This window comes from Chiloscyllium punctatum, chromosome 3, assembly GCF_047496795.1.
Source record: "Chiloscyllium punctatum isolate Juve2018m chromosome 3, sChiPun1.3, whole genome shotgun sequence".
Lineage (NCBI taxonomy): Eukaryota > Metazoa > Chordata > Chondrichthyes > Orectolobiformes > Hemiscylliidae > Chiloscyllium > Chiloscyllium punctatum.
Window position 1 is genome coordinate 119,261,089 of NC_092741.1, and position 15,369 is coordinate 119,276,457.

General features: G+C 39.2%; 1 protein-coding gene across 3 annotated transcripts in view; it reads right to left on the bottom strand.

Moving 5' to 3' along the window:
- The window catches only part of arid4b (AT-rich interaction domain 4B), a 176,414-nt gene that overhangs the window by 81,919 nt on the left and 79,126 nt on the right, over positions 1-15,369 (bottom strand). For all 3 annotated transcript variants that reach the window (XM_072559297.1, XM_072559304.1, XM_072559288.1), the window contains 3 exons: positions 8,068-8,158; positions 810-889; positions 629-720 (listed from right to left, as the gene is read on the bottom strand). In XM_072559297.1, the coding sequence (XP_072415398.1) occupies positions 629-720; positions 810-889; positions 8,068-8,158 (263 nt within the window). The remainder of the gene's footprint in view (positions 1-628; positions 721-809; positions 890-8,067; positions 8,159-15,369) is intronic.

Here is a 15,369-nt window from a genome sequence, read left to right on the forward strand (position 1 = left end):
TACATCTCTATGCCTCCAAGACATTTTTGCATACCATCATTCACTGCTGTGCACACAAGTATGTAGCAGAGGTAAACTTTAAACTTGAATTCTCCTTTGATGTAAATACAAGTACATGTACAAAGGTAGTGGCCTTGCAGTGCCTCTGTTGGCAGGAGTGAAATCATCCTGACAGGTGATAAACTATTTATCTAAGAAGTGAATGCTCAGGAATATATGATGTGTAAGTCTTAGTAGGATAAATTCATTGCTGTATAATTATTGATATGATAAGAAGTTTTAAAAAATTTAAATCACTATTTGAGGCATCCATATAAAGCAGGTCTTATATTTGGCCCAACTGATTTGCTATATGCAAACATTTTCACTTTTCAGAGCTCTGGTGAAAACAATGCACTAAATACTTCAAAGATGAGAATTTATTTTAAAAATTGTAGACATTGGGCAACAAGGGTATGGAAAAGATTATTTGTGAACTCTAGCAAGAATAATTAAGTAAAAAAACAGGGAAAATAAAATTAGGCACAAAACATTTGTAGATATGCATAGAAATTTAAATCTACACATGAAAATTCATGCTTAAAAAGGAATATCTTGCTAGAGACGTGCATTATAAATTATTACTCACAGTGGATTGGACCTTCTTCCCCGGTTAGATTTCTTTCCGATCACAGGGGTGCCAAAGTGTTCTGGATTAGTAAGAGGCAACTGGTCAAGTGTCTAAAACATTAAGCAAATCACTGGTTATTGTATCTGTGGAAAACACCGGATAAAGTTGGCCACTGGTCATGCTTAATTTCTCCACTAACCTCACTCTCTGCAAAGTGTCTCTCCCCTTTCAGGCAGAGCGAAGTCCGTCTCAGTGTTCTCTCATCGCCATCATCAAAAACTGTAGAGAAATGCAGCACTGGTCAAATTACCCACAAAAATTACTCATCATTCTGAGGATGTCAGATTCATTTATGCAATAATTGAAGTTCACTTTTAATCCAACCAGTCCCCATCTGGGACTGGAGTGCATAGAAGCAGGTCATTCAGCCCCTTTAGCCATTCTGTCAGATCATGGCTGATCTACATCCTAAATCTATCTACTGCCATGTAACCCTTAATATCCTTGTCCAGCAGAAACTGATCAATCTGACAGTTAAAATCATGACCTGAGCTCACATTTACCTTTTTGTGGCAGAAAGTTACACATCTCCACTGCTATTCATGCAAACACGTACACTACCTTCTCTCCTTAAGTAACATGGCTTTGATTTAAATATATAGCCCTTTTTCTAGGCTCCCATGCTATCAGAACCAAGTTCCTATCTATCCATCTGTCACTTCCAGCAGCTTTTTTTTCAAAATCTTAAATGTTTCACTTAAAATTACCCCCTCTACCTTTTATATTCCATGGAAAGTAACCTCTCCTCATAATTTGATCCTTGTAGCCCTGGAAACAGTCTCGTGAATCTTTGCTGCATTCTTGCCAGGATCAATATACATGCAATGCCCTTAAAATATAAACTGTCCTCCAGATGTAAACAAACAAGGGTTTGTATCATAGTAGCAAAACCTTCTCTCCCTTTAAGTCCTCACCCACAAGATAGAAAGCTTAACGCTTGATTTGTCTTTTGGATTTTTTTGTACCTATGCACTCTTGTATTGATTTCTTCTCCACAAGTCACTCGGAACCTTCACTATGTCAAATGTTTCAATATTTAAAACTACGTGGATTCATTTTATCTTTGGTTTAAAGCGTATACCTCTTGCCTACCTGTCCTAAAATACATGTGTCACAATTTTGTTCACTCACTTAATCCAATGATGTCTTCTGGTAATTTTAAACTTACAACGACATGATCTTCTATGTCACCAGTCTCTGAATCATCAGCAAATTTAAATATCACTTATTCAAGTTATTAATTAACATAGTGAATAGTTGATTCATAAAAATCTAAGACACAGAAGAACAGCCAAGTGGCCATCCTACCCAATCCAACTTTCTAGCTTTTGGTCTGCAGACCCAGAATGTTACGGCACGTATCTTCATGTCCAAGTATTAAAGGCTTGCTTCCTCCATCACACTTGAGGTTGGGAGTTCCAGATCCCCACCATCCTCTGCATGGAAACATTTATCCTCTAATCTGCTCTTAACATAGTTCTGAAATCCATATAACCTAGGGAACTATGAGAGGAATATGGCATTCTATTTAAACTTTGCAATTTTAAAACAGTCCAATCTGCTTCCTCTATTCCAAAGAAAACATGTCATACTATCCAATCTTTCTTTATAAGCAAAATTCTCCATTTTAGGCAATATCCGGGAATATCCTCAGTAATCTTCCTCATCATTCCTACAGTGTAGTGTTATGAAATGTACATTGCATTCTAGCTCTGGCCTGACTAATGGTTAATACAGTTTCAGCAAAATCTCTTGAGCTCTCATATCCTATGTATCCACTAATAAAGGTAAGTATCCCATATGGTTTCTTGACTACCTGGTCAACCTGTTCGATTACCTTAAGGAATCTGAAAATATTTAATCCAAGGTACCATCATTCTTGGACAATTCTCAGTATCCTATTGCTGATAGTGTATTCCCTTGAAATTTCCCAAATGCATTAACTCACTTCTCTGGAAGTCCATCACTGACATTAAGATTTTTGTGTAATACCACTAATCACTTCTTTCTAATGCAAGTACAGAACAATTATCCTTGTCAAATCAATCTCTGCCCTCAGGTCAATAATTTGTCTATTAGCTCCAATTTCAGCTAACACATTGTCAGAGGAAATCCTAACAGACAGGATTTTCATGTATTTGGAAAGGCAAGGACTGATTAGGGATAGTCAGCATGGCTTTGTGTGTGGCAAATCATGTCTCACGAACTTGACTGAGGATTTTTTTTAAGAAGTAACAAAGAGCACTGATGAGGGCAGAGCAGTGGACGTGATCGTAGTAGATTTCAGTAAGGCATTCAAAAAGGTTCTTCATGACAGACTAGTTAACCAAGGTTAGATCACACAGCATAGAGGGAAAACTAACTCGTCAGATTCAGAACTGGATTGAAGATAGAAGACAGAGGGCAGTGGTAGTACAGAGTTGCTTGACAGATTGGAGGCCTGTGATCAGTGGTGTTCCGCAAGGATCAGTGCTGGGTGCAGTGCTTTTTGTCATTTGTATAAATTTGGATGTGAACCCAGAGGGTATGGTTACTAAGTTTGCAGATGACACCAAAATTGGAGGTGTAGCAGACAGCAAAGAAAGTTACCTCAGAGTACAACTGGATCTTGATCAGATGGGCCAATGAGTGGCAGATGGAGTTTCATTTAGATAAATGTGAGGTGCTGCATTTTGGAAAGCAAATCAGAGCGGGAATTATATACTTAATGGTAAGGTCCTGGAGAGTGTTGCGAAATAAAAGACTTTGGAGTGCAGGTTCATTGTTCCTTGAATGTGAAGTCAAGGGTAGATAGGATAGTGAAGGCGACGTTTGGTATGCTTGCCTTTACTTGATCAATACATGGAGTACAGGTGTTGGGAGGTCATGTTGCAGCTGTACAAGGAAATTGGTTAGACCACTTTTGGAATATTGCATGCAATTCTGGTTTCCCTCCTATCAGAAGGATGTTGTGAAACTTGAAAGGTGTAAGAAAAGATTTACAAGGATGTTGCCAGGTTTGAGGATTTGAGCTATAGACAGAGACTGAACAGACTGGTGCTATATTCCCTGGAGCGAAGGCTGAGGGGTGACCTTATAGAGGTTTATAAAATCATGTGGGGTGTGGATAGAATGAATAGACAAGATCTTTTCTCCAGGGTGGGGGAAAGAGTCCAAAACTAGAGGTTATAGTTTAAGATGAGAGAGGAAAGATTTAAAAGGGACCTAAGGGACAACTTCTTCATGCAGACGGTGGTGCACAGATGGAATGAGCTGCCAGAGGAAGTGGTAGAGGCTGGGAGGATTACAACATTTAAAAGGCATCTTGATTGATATATGAAAAAGAAGGCTTTAGAGAGAGATATGGGCCAAATGCTGGCAAATGGGACTGGATTAATTTAGGATATCTGGTCAGCATTGAATAGTTGGACCAAAGGGTCTGTTTCTGTGCTGTACAACTCTATGACTATGACTTTCAATTTCCCTTTTAAATCTTTCTCCTCTCATCTTAAACGTATGCCCTCTACCAGTGAACCCCAATGTTAGTTTTGCATCATATGACTTCTCTAAAATGTTAGATTTTTGTTTTTGTTCATCATTGCCATATCCTTCCAAACCTGGTGGCTGACTGGAAATTAATAAAAACTAAAACCTATCCTTTATTGTATTATTATTTAAAGAAGAATCTGGATATGCCTGTACATTTGGAGCAGCCCGCACCCATTCAAAATGTTGAGCAGATTATATGGGTTAGAAGTAACTATAAGCCTTTCTAGAATCAATGTTAACTGATAATGAAAGTAACTTACCCTGGTTATAATTTTGTTATTCATATAATGGGCCTGAATCCAACTGACCAAAAATACATGGTGTCCATTCTCACTAATACTCACTGGCTAGCTGTAAGTCTTTCTGAGATATGTGTGGCATGACGTCCAGCATGCAATTTTTACCCTTCAACCCATTAAATGCACACCATGATCAGCACCTGCACACATAAGCTGGACACACATTCTTAGAAACTACTAAGAACTGACTGAAAGATGATCGTTATTTCTCAGGGACAGCTTAAAACTTTTATTTTTTCCTCATTGTTAGTGAGGACATCAGGACATGCAGCAAACCACTTGACACCACTGAGCCAGAATCCAGTTTTGGAATGCCAAGCTATGATGAGCCAGGAGCACAAATAAAACTTACTTTACAGTAAAATTCCATTTCAATAACATGAGAGAATACAATACAGGTGGTTCTCCTAAGGCACGTGTTGGCGAGAACACGATTCTGGTCCCATTAGTTTAAATGGTGCTGGTACTGCACAATTTTCTTCTAAAACAAGATTGCACAGGAACCAAACTATGGTAACATAAGAGAACTACCTGTATCTAAAACTGGATTTTAAATGACAGCAACTTAATGTTATGTAGTGTGCAGAAGAATGTAATTTCCCTCCCTACTGCACCAAGTCTGATGCAATTATATATTTTTTTCTTCTTTTGAGTATTGACAGCTACTCAGTGTGTGAGAGAGAGAGTGTAATGAAAACGATTATCTTAATGGTTTATGTTAGATCGTGGTTTTTGAAAGTGAATTGGATAAGCTCAAAAGGGAAATTACTTGCATGGCTATAGACAAGTTGAATGAGCTAACCTGTCCTTTCAGAGAACTGGCATTTACTTGGTGGGCCAATGGCCTCCTTTCATGCTGTAATCATTCAAACCACATATATCGCTGAAGCACTTTGGCTTCAATATGACTTTTGGTGTACAGATCCGAGCATATTGAATTTGCAAGTAACAACATCATTGTAAGTGGTCACAATGCAGTTCTTTACAATTGGTTTTTCTTCCTGAAGGGCTCATGCCCGAAACGTCAATTCTCCTGCTCCTTGGATGCTGCCTGACCTGCTGCGCTTTTCCAGCAACACATTTTCAGCTCTGATCTCCAGCATCTGCAGTCCTCACTTTCTCCTAAGTGGTTTTTCTAACCATTATTATAAATTAGTTAGCTCACAAAGTTACAACCTACATAAACAGTTTTCATCTTTAAAACTTATCAACATTTTTTTGGCCACATGAAAGTTGCACTTGTTACATTTCAGGAGTACTTTACTGGCAGTAACATGTTTTCATTTGTCCTCAAAGCCTGAAAAGTGAAAAATGAAACTCATAGCTCTACTCATGCCATGGCTGCAAACATTCTGGGGATTTCCCAAATCAAACGTTAGTCTTAAGAGAAAATAAATCCCCCATTAAGCAGAATTATTGATGAATCTGCCACAGAAAATTTGCTGCATTTCAGATTAAACCTTCCCAACACACAAAACATTGGGGAAAAAAAAAATCATACAATAGCGCATCCTAAAACCAACTCTTACTGACTAAACTTGTGTTATATCTGAACTTACAACTTACTACATCAATTATACTACTTGGAAATTTAAACTAGGCATGGCCAGATTACAATGGTTAAGTTATAAAACTATTAACTTTGATACTAGAATTGTTTTAAATTAAGCTTAATGGCATTAAAGCGAGTTGAAAAAAAAAAGGAACATGTACATAGAACATAGAACATAGAACAATACAGCACAGAACAGGCCCTTCGGCCCACGATATTGTGCCGAACTTCTATCCTAGATTAAGCACCCATCCATGTACCTATCCAAATGCCGCTTAAAGGTCGCCAATGAATCTGACTCTACCACTCCCTCGGGCAGCGCACTCCATGCCCCCACCACTCTCTGGGTAAAGAACCCACCCCTGACATCTCCCCTGAGCTAACTGGCACCAAATCACACTGTTGTTTGACAGCTGTAAGGATAACAGTCAAACAAATTATGATTTTTAACAGCTACAAGTGTCAGGTCTTTTTCTCTGGTGTAGAGTTATTCTATGAAATAATATAATCTTATCCATGTAGGATATTCGAGTAGCACATGATTCAAATGCCAATTTCTGACAACATGTCTGCAAAATCAGCAGCTTCTACAGCTGAAGCAGTGAAATGCAGGCAAGTTTCTTTCACAAAGGCAATTTATGTTAGCATGATACTTCAAAATATCAGTTGACTAAAGGGCTAGATTTTCATCTTTGAAGTGCAAATCATGAATTTGGGTCATGAGTGTCATTATCCTACCACCTTCCCAGCAGTGCCACTTTGATGGGAGTAACAGACCAGGTGCAAGAAAGGAGGTGGGCTGATGCTGACATGAGCAAGCTGGAAAGCACTCTATGACAGCCTCCACTGCAGTTTGTCAGCCTGAAAGTGATTAAGTAATTTAAACTCATCTTCCTGTTAGTTAGTCAATCTTATATCCATGTTGATGTGTTACTCCTCAATATCATGACTTGTTACCTTAACCTCCTTCTCAGTACTTTCTGTCGATCATTTTATAACCCCTAATTACGGACCACTTGTGAGAAGAGTAATTGCTACCTAATTACTCTAGAAAAATCACTGACGATTTGATAATTTCCATTAATTTTGCTCCCTAAAATTCTCTTCTTCAGCTTCTCCAATTTCCCACACATAATCAAAACCCCTTTTCCACACTAACATTTGAGAAATCATCCTGTATCTTCTCCAAGGCATTGACATCTTTCCTATCGTTAATGTCCAGAACTATGCAACATACTCCAGTCGAAGAATTGTGTTATCAAGTCCTATTTACAAAGCCAGGTTTCCCTTCCACTTTCTTAACCACATTGTCAACTTGACATGTCAGTTTTACAAGTGTAAATATGCACCCTCCCAAGTCTCTACCTACTTTTCCTCCATCAGTTTCTCTCAACCTCCTTAAAATAGTCTTATCTCAGTTATTATGCTTCTCTCAGAATGCATCAATTTACACTTGCCAGCATTGAATTGCATCCTCCATGTCTTCCCATTTCACTCGTCTTTGGATTCCTGAAATCTGCTTTCCAGTTCACTGTTTACTATATTGCTGTGTTTTGCATCATCCACCAGACTTTGAAATTATACTGATGTCCTCAAACCGTGATGATCTTTGGGGAAATCACCTCTGCATTCTCCTCTTTAGTCAGGAAAATACTTATCAAAAGTAGTCACTGCCTCCTATTTCTTGGCTACATTATCGCTATTCATTTAATCCCACATGCTCCTATCCCTGAAATAAATGTCTTGCAGTACCTTATCAAATGGCTTATGAAATCCATATGTGCAATATCTACTACATTACATCTACTATCTCCTCAGCAACTTAAAACAAGTTAGTTAAATACAATCTGCCTTTAATACATCTGGGCTCTTCAATTTTGATCCATGCTTTGCTAAGAGGAAGTAGTTTCAAATAGCTTTTCCACCACTGTCATTAGACCTGTGATAATACAAATACCTTTCTACAATCTGATCAAATTTAAAGAAGGGTCAGGTTTTAGAATTTCTTTTTGTCTTACCTACAGTGTACCAACTTGCATCAGTCAGCTTATTGATTACAGCTACTTGGCATGTTCCATCAGGGTTCTTCACTTCAACAACAGCTCCTACCTGCAGGAGAAATCACACCCAATCAGTAAAAAGAAGATATTTTCAATCAACTTCTTCAAACTCATGACACATCCTGGATCCTCTACCTCACAGGTATGGTCACTATCATTGTATCCAAGAGTCCCTTAATCCGTAACATGTAAAGAGCAACAAATCCTACCCAAAAGGTGGATTTCCTCAGGGCATTTTGGTCCAAGTGATTCAATTAATTTCACCTGATTTGTTTGGATAGTGAGGGGTGAACAAGAGATTATGCTTGGTCAACAAAGTGGATAAGAAAAGTGAACTGAAAGCCTCGTAACCACTGTCTCTCATATTCTGTACCACTCACAATGAAATACAATCGGAGATCAGCCACAACAATTTGTTTCTGCATAATTCCTTTATTACAGCACTTCTCCTCGTTTCCAAAATGGGTGTCAGGACCCCAGGTGGGGTTCTCAACCTGACATTTTGGGATTCCAAGCTGAGTCAGCATTGCTGTCAGCATGCTCTGACTGAATTGGAACAGCTGCACTCTGCTCTAAACATGTAGGCTCTCACATCACCCCCAAACAGGCCTCACCAAGTCAGTGTCAATTTCCAAGCTTGAAATGGGGTCAAACGGAGAAAAATTTGGGAAGCACTGTCCCCAAGTTTAGCAAGTATCTCGAATACATTCCCAGGTGGCGAGAAGATTACTGACTCTGTACATCCTTAAATTGGGTTATTGCTTAATGGGCTTATCATACAAAAGGCAAGTGATGCCTATATAGATTACAAAATGGTGTTAACTGCTTTAAAAAGTGTAATTTGCCAATACTTTGTTTTCCTTATATTCTATTTGCTTTTCAGATATTTGATTCCTCTAAGGAATGAGATGTTTTGGGTAAGGGGATAAAAGTGCAATCATCTCATTATGATCTAGCTATCAAATGACTTTAAGACAATTTTTCGCGATCAGCGAGTCACTTGCTGTTCATCAATGTTACACACTTGCAAACCTGCTCAGACATTTCATAGCAGCAATATCAATTAAAATTTGACACCTTATGTAATAAGGTAATATTTGGATATTGTTAACAGGTAGGTTATAAAGGACCATCTCACCAGATAAGGATAAAGTAAGAGGGGTTGAAATAATTGCACAGTGGCTGGTGTCCCATCACCAAGTCACCATTTACACATGCACAGCACACTGGCTGTGGCCAGCCAACTCAGAGTCAGTCCCTGAAGTTAGGAGACTCTGAATTCCCTGTCAATTAGGGCTCCCTGATTGGCTTAGGTGAACAGACTCAAATCAAGGATCTGAGTCAATAAGATCTACCTGGTTCCAATCACTACAGGGGTTTTGGGGAGAATTCAATCACTTGGGAATTAGACAGCTGAATGAAACAAAGGAGGAATGAAGAAAGTTAGGGACGTGCAAGATGCAAGGACTGAAGAGAGCCAAGAACCAAGCCCTCACAGGGTTGTGAGGGCAGAAAAATTATGACGTTAGAAACTTAGTAGCCATGGAGGGCTCTCAATACAAGGACGGAATTTTAAATAGTGAACACAGACATGTTGAGTGAAGGGAATGTAGTGCAAGTTGGAATATCAGCAGCGGTTCAAGTTCAAAGAGAGTCAAAGATAGGAGGACAGCCAAGAGATCATTTTGAATAGTTGTGTCCAGAAATGACAAAACAGGGATGAGGGATTCAGCAACTAATGCTGCACAACTGGGCAACTCAGTTTCTGAGTCACTTTTCAAGAAAATATTCAGGAAAATATAATTACCAATACAAAAGGTTAAAAATAGAAGTTAAACTGAAATGCATAAATGTGGAAAACCTTACTTGTATTAAGTGACCTAACATTTGTCTTATTTTAAGTGAAAGCTTTGTAACGTATCAAGGAGTCAAACTGCCCAATTAGTGAGAGAAGATACCGGTGAGCTTCCAATTTTAACTGCTGTTGTATCAATATACTCAGTGCTGCTTGGAAGGGCTAATACTCATGATAGTTAAGGCATGCTGATATAGTTCCACTTCAGGGTGGTGTGGGGCTTGGAGGGAAACTTGCAGGTGATGGTGATGTCATGTATGTGCTGCCTTTGTCCATCTGAGTGGTAAAGGTCAGGAGTTTGGAAGATGCTGTGGAAGGAGGCAGTCAAGTTGCTGCAGTGTAGTTTGGAGATAGCACACACTGCTGCCACTGTGTGACAATGGTGAATGGTGGAGGGAGTCACTACTGAAGGTGGTGCATGTGACACCAATCAAATAGGCTCCTTTGTCTTCGATAGTGTCAAACTTGAATGTTGGAGTTTCACTCATTCAGATAAGTCAAGGTTACCTCATCACATTTTAAATTGTGACTTGTAGAGGGTGGGCAGGCTTTGGATCAGGAGCTGAATCACTCAATATTTATAAAGCTGGTGGAGTTAAATTTTGGTCAATGCTAACCTCCATGATGTTAATGCAGGGAGATTCAGTTATATGCTCAGTAATGGTATGAATAACAAGGGTAGCTAGAATACTCAGTGTAGGGAAATGGCAGGATTGGGTCATCTGGATTAGACTTAGTAGTTGGTTGATTAGTGAGAGCTCAGTGTCTCGACCTTGCCTCCATGAAACACTCGTGAGAATTGTTAGGTTTAATTCATAGCAATGAGGTGAAAGGAAAATGGCAACAAGAAAACAGAACTGCACAAATTGTCAGTAGCAGTACAAAACATTTAAGCTACAGAAATTCAAATCAGCAGACCACTGTGTGCTGTACATTCTCGTTAATATTAAGAACCTTGTGAGATGTTAAAGGGTTAATCTGTTCTGCAGACCTGCAAGAAATTGGGTGTCCAAGGGTAGGGTACTATGTTTTTGTCTTGCAGGAAGAAAGTAAAAAAGTTTACATTGCCATCTCTGACTATTCAAAAGTAAATTTTCATTGTCATCTCCTGTCATTCGGAATCAATAAGAACACTGCAGTTGGAATTCTGACCACACCCTGGAGTTAGAAAACAATTTACAACGGATCTGGCCATTAAGGGATGATTTTCATGACATTGTTTCTGGGATGATCAGGTCGCTGCATTGTCTTAAGTGGCATGTGATTGTGAGGGAGTGACTGGGGGGTGTCCTGTGGGCATTACTGACTGATGTAAAGATTTTGTGTAAAGGAAGGACTATCGCTTTGTTCAGTGACATCCCTTGACATGGCTTCACAAGCATCAGGAAGTTTGTTAAAGGGTTCCTCCAGAAAGCTTATACAGTACTTGTCTAATAAAATTTTGGTTGTTCACAGAAGTTGGCATGCCACAGTTGCATTAAGTGTGCAAGAATCTCAAGGAAAAGAACCAAACACTTGCTGCAGCAAATTAGGGTGACAGGAAAGCTTCTGTACAACCTCAGATGGGTTCCACAGTCTGTTTTAAGTAGTAAGGAATCAAAAGTTCCAGAAATTATAGTTACTTTGTTAATTACAGTATTCATAGTGCCAGAATTGAAACCGTAAATTCCAAAAACTCAGTTCCATCTGTTACATGCCAAGTTCAATCTGAAAAATCAAACAAGTTACAGATTTATTATCTTGTTTGATTTGTACTGTATTCACCAGTGATATATTTTCCTTTTGTGGTAATGTTAATGTAACATACACAACCATTTTCCACTGAGAATCATTCAGATTTTGAATCAAAAATTTGAATAATTTCCACCTTCAAGATGAAGGCCAGTAAACCAGTTGCAATCACATGCCAGACTGTAGTTCTCAGAGGAAGCAAATAGCAACATATTACAAGAAATAATGAGAAGAGCCTTAGCTTAACAGGATGAATATAAACAGGCTGGTGAGATGGGGTGCAGAGTGGCAAATTGAATTTAATTTTGTTAACTATGGAGGTTTCAGGGAGGAAAACAAGACAAAGGAAGTATAAAGGATCAGAGAGACCTTGGTGTATATGGCCGCAGATTCTTAAATGCAGCAGGACAGATAGATAATTGTGGGTCAGAGATGGGGAGGGTATTTAAACTTAGGTAGGTAGTTCAGGGGTAGAGAGGAATTCATTTTCAACCAGAGGATGGTGGGAACTCACTTCCTGGAAAGGGTGTCAGAGGCAAGAGCCATCATAACATTGAAACAGTATTTAGATGAACACTTAAGGCGCCATTGCACACATGGCTACAGGCAAAGTGCTACAAAATTGAATTAAAGTAGGTAGGTGCTTGGTGACTTACATTAAGATAACAGACTGAGGGGACTCTGTTGTAAAATTCCATGACTCTCCAACTTGCATTTATAGTTAACATTTAAAAAAAAAAAATTTTTTTTTTTAAAAGACTCCTTACAATGTGAAAACAGGCCCTTCGGCCCAACCAGTCCACACAGACCCTCTGAAGAGTAACCCACCCAGACCCATTTCCCTCTGACTAATGCACCTAACACTATGGACAATTTAGCATGGCCAATTCACCTGATCTGCACATCTTTGGACTGTGGGAGAAAACCGAAGCACCCGGAGGAAACCCACGCAGACACGGGGAGAATGTGCAAAGTCCACACAGACAGTCACCAGAGGCTGGAATCAAACCTGGGACCCTGGCGCTGTGTGGCTGCAGTGTTAACCACTGAGCTACTGTGCCACCCCTTTTGACATGGTCAAAGGTCACAAGACATTTCACAGCAACACTATCAGGCAAAATGGACAGACATGTAAATGTAATTTAATGCAGTCAAGTGCAAAGTGACACAGAATGAAAGAGAAGGAGACTGAAGAGACAACAGGAACTAACTGGTAAAAGTTTGAAGGGAGTGTGGCTGACAGACCTGGGAGTGTATGCAAACAAGTCTGTGAAGATAGCAGGACAAGATCATTTAAAAAAAAATTGTGGTTAAAATTCTGGACAACAATTTGAGGAAAGCTGGAGAGAGGGTGTATTAGAGTGTAATTGGAATGGTAACAAGGATGAGAAACTTAGGTTATATAAAAAGACTGCAGAACTAGGAACTGTTGATCCTTAAAGCAGAAAAGGTTAAGAGGAAATATACAGGTGTTAAAATTAATCGGTGATTTTGACAAAGGGAAACTTTTCTCAGTGGTTGAAAACTGAATTGTAAATGTAAGGTGCTCAAGGAAGAATCAGAAGCAACAGCATGATTTTTTTTTAAATGCAGCAATTTTGATGATCTAGAATGCACCAGGCGAAAGGAGGTTGAAAGCAGATTTAATTGCATCATTTGGAAGAGAATTAAATGGATAAGTAATGCAAGGAAAGAAAATTAGGGTAATTTAAAGTTGCAGTGAGCTGCCTTTTGAATTGCTGCAGTCACTGCAGTGTATATATGCCTGCAATACCAGTAGGGAGAGAGTTCCCAGGATTTGATAGTTAGGAATAACAACACAGAAACTGGATACAAACAACAGGGTAAAATTAACAGCATCCAGAGTTCTCTCTAGATTGTATGGCAAAAGGGGCAACAAGGAATAAGCAATAAATGCTGTCCTATCCAGCGATATCCACTTCATATGAATTACTTCAAAACAAATTGAGAGGGGTGAGGGGAGGCAATGGCATACATACTGTGCAAACAAGGATGCCAATTTTACTATTAGGCCAAACTTGACAAGTCTGTTAGAATTCTTTGAGGTAATGAGCAGGTTAGACAACAGAGATCCAGTGGATGTGGTCTATTTGGATTTCCAGAAGGTCTTTGACAAGGTGCTACACAGGATGCTGCTAAATAAAACAACAGCCTATGGTGTTAGGGGCAAAGTATTGGCAGAGAGAGAGGATTGACTGACTGACAGAAGCCAGGGAATAGGGATAAAGTCTTTTTCAGGATGGCAGCCAGTGAAGTTCTGCAGATGTCAGTGTTAGGACAGTTATTCACATTATACATTAATGATCTGGACCACAGAACTGAGGACATTGTTGCTGGGCTTCCAGATGACACAAAGGTAGGCAGAGGGACAGATAGTGTTGAGGAAGTGGGGAGGTTGCAGGGCTTGGAAGGGCTAGGAGAGTGGGCAAAGAAGTGATAAATTTTACAAATGTAGCAAAGTGTGAGGTTATGCACTTTGGTAGTAAGAATATAGAGGCATAGACCATTTTCTAAATGGGGTAAGGATCAGAAATCTGACGCACAAATGAACTTAAGAACATAGAGAATCCTGAACTCAGGCTCAAAGTTAACAAGCAGGATAGGAAGGCAAATGCAATGTTGATATTCTAGCCCTCTTGTAATGAATGTATGAGAAGAGATATACTGCTGAGGTTGTAGAAGGCTCTTGTCAGACTGGAATTAGAATATTGAGAACTCTGGGCCTTGTATCTAAGGAAGCATGTATTGGAATTGAAGGGGGTCCAAAAGAGATTTACAGAATGATCCTGGGGATGAAGGTTTGTCACATGAGGAACAGTTGAGAACTCTGGGTCTGTTCTCAACGCAGCTTAGAAGGATGAGGGGGTCATTTGATTGAAACTTACATAACATTAAGAGCCCGACAGAGTGGATATGAGAAAATGTTCAACTAGCAGGAGCGACTAGGACCTGAGGGGACAGCCTCAGAGTGAAGGGAAGACCCTTTCAAACAGAAAAAAAAAAAAGAGGTATTTCTTCAGAGGATGGTGAAATCTTTGGAACTTAATAGTCTGAAATCCACTCAATGACTTGGCCTCCACAGCCCTCTGTGGCAGAGATAGGTAGATTCTTGAGTGTTAAGAGGATCAAAAATTACAGGGAAAAGGCAGGTGAATGGGCTTGAGAAATATATCAGCTGGGATTGAATGGCCTAACTCTATTCCTGGATCCAACTGTCTTCTGGTCTAAAGCAGTCGATGAACAGAAGGGTTTTGAGAACTCTCTTTAGATAGTTTCAGATTTATTAACTGCATTTAAATTCTACCGGCTGAAGGGATTTGAACATCTGTTCGTCTAACATTAATTTGGGCTTTGAATTACACATTCACATTCCCTGTGAACAATAACATCAAAAGAGAGAGTGCAGCAATGACTAAGACAAGAAAATTCATTAGTGAATGCTCAAAATAATTCACTACCTGGAAGAAGGTTTTATATCCCATGTGGCTTACATTTATTCATGTAAAATTGATACATATTTACAGAAAAAATTGGATATATGTCAACATCATAAATAACTGCATCACAAGTTGAGATATGGAGACTATAGAAATCTCTTGTTGTTATATTTTAATGTGTTCATGAAATGGTAACAGACTTTGGTACTATTCTAC